At 38.6% G+C, this 6,461-nt stretch overlaps 1 protein-coding gene across 1 annotated transcript in view; it reads right to left on the bottom strand.

Annotated features, from left to right (window-relative positions):
• The window catches only part of XPO5 (exportin 5), an 85,936-nt gene that overhangs the window by 48,266 nt on the left and 31,209 nt on the right, over window positions 1-6,461 (bottom strand). The window contains exons 10-13 of the mRNA XM_006882138.1: window positions 5,457-5,475; window positions 4,398-4,527; window positions 2,134-2,263; window positions 633-788 (exon numbers count right to left, since the gene is read on the bottom strand). Of these exons, the coding sequence (XP_006882200.1) occupies window positions 633-788; window positions 2,134-2,263; window positions 4,398-4,527; window positions 5,457-5,475 (435 nt within the window). The remainder of the gene's footprint in view (window positions 1-632; window positions 789-2,133; window positions 2,264-4,397; window positions 4,528-5,456; window positions 5,476-6,461) is intronic.

Raw genomic sequence — 6,461 nt, 5'->3', positions numbered from 1 at the left:
TGTGAGCGAAAGTTGAACGTAAGTCTGTTGGAAATAGAGGCAGATACAGTTCAGTCTCTTGTAGTCCGCTGTTTGCTCGTTGTAGAGAGTAGAGCGAGCACTAGCTAATGTCGCCGACCGTAATGTGTAAGCCAACATTGACATTTTTAAAGATCTCTGCCAATGGTCTTGGAAAATGTTCCAGCTTCTGAACCTGTCTGATTGTTTCCAGTTGGTAACATTCCAATACCATTAAACTCCATTAAGAAATTCTTTTGCATGCTTTTCTGTGTGCCGTCCCTTCTAACTCGACTGCCACATCTTTTCCCAGCTAACGCCCAACTGTCACTTTAGCCTTGGCTCAGGCAAGTCTCCTTTGGAAATGTTCCTCTCTTTGCCAGGGTACAAGTCTATCAATTGCAATGCCATAGAACATGTTTATATGCCTTTCTTTCCAAACAGATTAAGTATGCTTAAAGGGTAAAATTTTCTTCCATTGCCTTATTTGTAGTAAGTACTAAATAGCTGATAAATGAATAAATGATTGTCTGTTTACTAAATTGCTTCATACCATCTTTAAACTTTCCAAACAGTTATAAAATTAATTAGCTTATAAATGACAAGGTAAAGTTTACAAAGGAGATGGCATTTACCTTTGAGAAGACCTGGGGCAGGAACTCTGGCCTGTAGGTGACAAATGGAAAGAGGGCTGAGACGTTAGTGAGGACACAGGACAGGATGAGGGGATCCTTGGTGTCAAAGTTCAGGACCATCTGCAACAGCTCTATCCCGTCAGTAACGGGAATTTCCTAGAACACACAGAGAAAAAGGAGGTTGGCAAGCCTGTCTCTGGTCAGAGATAATCAGTGTTAGTAGGGTTTTTTTTAGCCTTTATCTAAGTTACAAATACAAAACTGTATATGAGACAAACAATGTATGTGCCACTTATTATATGTCTTAACATGAAAATTATCCCTTGTTATTAGTAATTTTCATAAACAAGGCTGCCATGTGCTGTATTAGGGATAGAGTATTTCCTCCTACCAGAAATTTAGAATGTCTCTAGTTCTTCATTATTGAAAACGATGCTAGTATCTATCTGCCTATCTCTGAGGAAAAACAAAGGTCCCTACATTTTCAATTATTTCATTTGACTAAGTCATAACTTTTGGGATGGCTGAATTCAATAGGACAGAGGTATGACTATTTCTAAATTAAGTTGCTTTCTTCTCTCTAGGCTGATAGCAATTGATTCTTTATCAATCTGTCTTCCTGGTCACAGTCTCAATGACAATATTAAGACTCTAAAACTCTTTACTTATTTATAAGGAAAAAGTGGGCTTATAAAGCTTGTCTTTATTAATGAAATTCTTCCTGTGCTTAGTAGATACTCTAGCTACCTTCAGCTACTTTCCCCTTGGGTTCTATTTTTAAGGCAACTATTTAAATACCTAATTTAATATGCTATTCATGAATAAAAAATGTATTATATGTTACAAGTTTTCAAAAGACTTAGAAATTTTTTTAAAAATAAAAAAGAAGACTTAGAAATTACTTTCTACAACTCACCTAAAACACTGTCAGCCTAGGGGAAAAAAATGTGCAACAATGAGAGAAAAAATAATTGGCCTACAATTAGGTCAAATCCAATTATCTCACTCTTATTAACATAGCTAATATGATATCATTATGCATAAAACTCTTGTTGCACCTGAGGTTATCTCTTAAAAGAAAGGTGATAAACTTCAAGAAATATAGGAAAACAAGATCTATACACCCAGCATGTTTGAGGAGGATAGGGACACTGATTAGTCAATGTCAGTATTTTGGTCCAATTCTTAAGATCATCCAATTCAAAGTTTACATCACTGTCTTCTCTGCAATAGTTATCCTAAATATGGCCCCTATGTATTACCAAACTTATCTTTAAAACAAATACCAGACACTGGGTTTATGCTTAGACAGACATGAATTTGGATCCCAGCTATACCATGTACTAGTGATTTCAAGTTGGGAATATTATATAACATCTCTGAATCTCAGTCTTATTTTCGATAACATGTGCATTAACCAATTTTCCTACCTATCTACCAGTTTCTCTTTTTTAAAAAAATCACAATCATGATGCAATTAGTAGGAGAAACAATTACTTACTTCTTTATCTAGTGTTCGAAACATCTGGCTGATTACACATTCCAAAAAAAAAGTCATGGCTTCCCATTGCACAAATGAAGGTGAGAAGATAGAGCAGAGGCTGCCTTCTCCAGTTCCAGCTGTAGAACAAAGAGTTTTAACACACACACACATACACACACCAGCACTGGAGGATCACAGAAGGAAAAGACCACTTGGTAACTTCACAGCTGAGGAACAGGGTAAGCTAACCTCTCACATTCTGGTAAAGGAGAAGAATATGCAGGCTAAGACTGAGTAGTTCCTAAGCTTGTGACACTTATCTATAGTATCAGTAGGAGTACTGAATTGGTATACATGAGCATCATAAACAGCACCTTGCCCACTACAGGAATAGAATACTAATTTGTCAATAAATAGTATTTCTAGGAATCAAGAAGTATGATGGTTAGTGTTTGACAGTTAAATAAAGTTAAGCAGGCTGAACCCAACAAATGCCTCCACAGGGGGGAAAAAAAATAATACAGTAATCTGTTGCTACCAAGATTATACATCTTAAAAAAAAATTATATAGCTTAGAAAAGCCTGAGACAGTTCTCCTACCACATGGGGTACTATGACTCAAAATCAACTTGAAGACACCTAGCAACATGACAGTTCTAAGGACTATGCTGAAAATAGTGCCATGCTCCAAGTTCCCAGATAACAGGAGAGCACATTCCTCAACTAGCATGTCATGTTGTTAGTAGCACATGAACAGCAGATGTGAACCCTGCCCTATTCTGTGCCATCCAAACTCTGCTATGTTACAACCCAGTTAGTCACTGTTGTCAATCCACCCTGTTGGAGGTCTTCTCTTTCTCTGAACCTCCCCCCCCCCCTTTCTTCCCAGCCCATTTCTTTTTCCAAGGACTGGCCCCTCCTAAAACACGTCCAAAGTATGTGAGATCAAATTTCCCCATCCTTGCCTCTTAGGAGCACACAGGTTACACCTTCTCCAGGACAGACTAGTTTGTTCCTTGGCAATCCATGGGATAGTTAGTGTTCTTCTCTAACATGACAACTTAAAAATAGTGATTCTTTTCTGGTCATCCTATTCACTGTCCAACTTTCAGATGCAGAGGAAGTAAAGGAAAATATCATGACTGGGATCAGGTGAACCTTAATCTTTCAACAGATATCGTTGCTCTTCATCACATCCGAGAGGTCCTAAACAGAGAGGTCCTAAACAGCCGTTTTTCCCAGCGTAACATGTCTTTTGATTTCCTGATTGCTACTATCATGACTACTGATTGTGAACTGAAATAAAATGAAACAGCTGATAACTCCAATCTTTTATCTATCATGATGACCTATTAGTCTAATTGTGAGGATTTTAATTTTTTTTTTGCATGCTTCAGTTTCCTCATCATTAACAAAAGGATTTTCATTTTCTTGATGTAGTAATATTTACTTTCTACAAGCAAGGCTGTGTCATCTGCACAACTCAGTTTGTTAATGAGTCTTCTACTCTTCATATACAGATCAGCTTCCCGCTTTGCTCAGCAGATATATTGCATAGAAATGGAGGAAAGATACAGTCCTGATGCATGCCTTTCTGGATTTTAAATCACATAGTGCTCCCTTGTTTTGTTCGGAAAGTAACTTCTTGGTCTAAGTATAGGCTGGGTGGGGTTTTTTTTGGTCTAAGTTTTGCATTAGCACATTTAATCAACTGAAATTCCAATTCTTTTCAATGTTACACTCCTTCCTTCCTTCACTAGCTTCAAACTGGTACACTTCAATTTTGCCTCTACAAACTTTCTAGTTACTAGATGTCAGGGACCTTCAGAATCAATTGTGAATATTCAAAACTACTAACTGCCAAATCCCATTAATACCAAGTAATTAAGTACTTGGAAATCTACCATGAATATGAAACTTTTCCAACTTACACTTTCCTTCCTCATTCAACTTGTCATCTACAGTATGCATTAATAAAACAACAGACAGAAAACCTGGAGGACAGAAAAGTTAAAGAGCTTATGTATTTGATTAGAGGGGAATATTCTGACTTTATGCTTGACTAATAATATGTGATTCTGAAATTATCAGTGGTTTGGTACAAAGAGATGGTTGACAACTTATAAAATTTTAGGTCTAAGAAGTGAAATTTGTCAAAATAGTGATAGCAGTAAAGTAATAAAATCAGTAATTTTTAAAAAATGGCTGGTTCTGTAAGAAAAGAGAAACAAAGCAGCTGTGGTGTGATGTTTCATTAATGTTCAGGATTGTAAAAAAACTTACAATTCATGGATCCAGTATCAACAGAGGTTGAAAGTTGATATTTCAGCCACTCTCCAGCCATCTGGAAACTTGTCTTGGGATCCAAACGGCATGCCAATCTCATCACCTCTCCCTGCTGGGCTCGGGAAGCTGCCAAGAGAAAAACATTAGTAAATAGCTGTCACAACAGGTACTTTAAGCAATGTTTATTTATGTATCTGTTCCAAAAGAAAATGTCTAAAGTAACATTTTGTAGAATTTACTTTCAACAATGTCCTAGATGTTCATTAAAGCTTTCGTGAATTAAATAAACCAGAAATGTAAAATAAACCACTTTTCAAGACTGCTTTTTGCATTTAGATGCCAGTCTTCAATATGGATTGAGGCTCAATGTCAAGAAGACAAAGATTCTCACCACTGGACCAACTGGCAGCATCAGGATGGATGGTAAAGAGACTGAGACTGTTCACAGCTTTAATTTGCTTGGCTCCACAGTCAACACTCTTGGCACTAGTAGCCAGGAAATTAAAAGGCACATTGCCATGGGAAAGTCTGCTGTTAGGGACCTCTCCAAGTTACTGAAGAGCAATGGCGTGTCTCTGGAGACTAAGGTGCATCTGATACAGGCCACGGTCTTCGCAATCACTTGTTATGCATCAGAGAGTTGGACAATGACCAAGGAGGATAGAAGGAGAATTGATGCCTTTGAGCTGTGGTGCTGGAGAAGAGTATTGAGAGTACCATGGACTGCTAGGAAAACAAACAGGTTCAACCTGGAAAGGGTTAAACCGGGTGGCTCCTTGGAGGCAAGGATTCTGAGGCTCCGTCTAACATACTTTGGACATGTTGTAAGGAGAGACCGGTCCTTGGAGAAGGACATCATGCTTGGCAGAGTGGAGGGACAGCGCAAGAGGGGAAGGCCTCTTATGAGGTGGAATTCAGTGACTGGGATAATTGGGATGGGAGTCTCAGAGACAGTGCAATTGGCACAGGACAGAGTAGAGTTTAGGGCTGTTGTACATAGGGTCGCTATGACTTGCAAGCGACTCGACGGCACATAACAACAAGAAGTGACAAACTAACAGTAGTCTCCCATTCCTGTTGGCATGAAAGGAGATAAGGCTGGGAGGAGTGAAAAAAGCATAGCTTCTGTGGAAAAAGGTCTGGCAGGTCTTCAAAACATCACACAGAGTTATCACAGGGCCCGCAATTCCAAACCCAGTTAAATACACGTGGGAAAAAAAACCACAAATGTTCACACAAAAACTTTTCTGTGAATGTGTACAGCAGCATTATTAGAAGTAGTTCCAAAATAGAAACAACTCAAATAATGTTCATCAATTAATGAATGCATACATAAAATATAACGGGCAATTAAAACACCAATATACACAATAAAAGGGATGAATCTTAAAAATTAGCAAGTAAAATATAAACAGCCACAAAGACTGTTATGATTTGATTATAATTTTTATTTAGTAAAATATAGTTATATGAAATGTCCAGAATTGACATATACAAAGAAAGTAAATAGTGATTTCCAAGGAGAAAGGTTGAGGGAAGGAAGGGATAACTTCACATGAGTCTCTTCTGGGACAAAAGTTCTAAGACTAGTGTTCTAAAGTTGACTGTGATTAATATTTACACACCTCTATGAACATAGTAACTACCAGTGAACTATACAACTCTAACCAGGCAAACGGAGAGCTCCGGTGGCATAATCTGCAAAAAGCTGTGCTGCTGACCCAAAGGCCATGGTCTCTGGCAGTTCAGATTTAACAGTGGCTCACCTAGAGAAAGAGGGGCAGTCTTCTCCATTGTGATTTATGGCCTTGGAAATGTTGTGGAAGGCTACTCTAACCATAGACACAGCAGTAGGGTGAATTGGGCAAATTGTACAGTAAATGAATACTTCACCAAAGCTGGGGGTGAAGAGGAGAGAAACAGGGGGAGCTCTGGTGGCCTAGTGGCAAGGAGCTGCAACCACAATCCAAGAGGCGCACGGTTTGAATCCACCAGATGCTCTGCCGGGGAAGGAGGGACAATCTCCTCCTGTACCAGTCAGATCTGATTTGACGGTACAC

The sequence above is a fragment of the Elephantulus edwardii genome, unplaced genomic scaffold (genome assembly GCF_000299155.1).
Source record: "Elephantulus edwardii isolate Elephantulus edwardi_28Jun2011 unplaced genomic scaffold, EleEdw1.0 scaffold00017, whole genome shotgun sequence".
Taxonomy (NCBI): Eukaryota; Metazoa; Chordata; class Mammalia; order Macroscelidea; family Macroscelididae; genus Elephantulus; species Elephantulus edwardii.
This window is presented reverse-complemented; position numbering and strand designations above follow the sequence as displayed.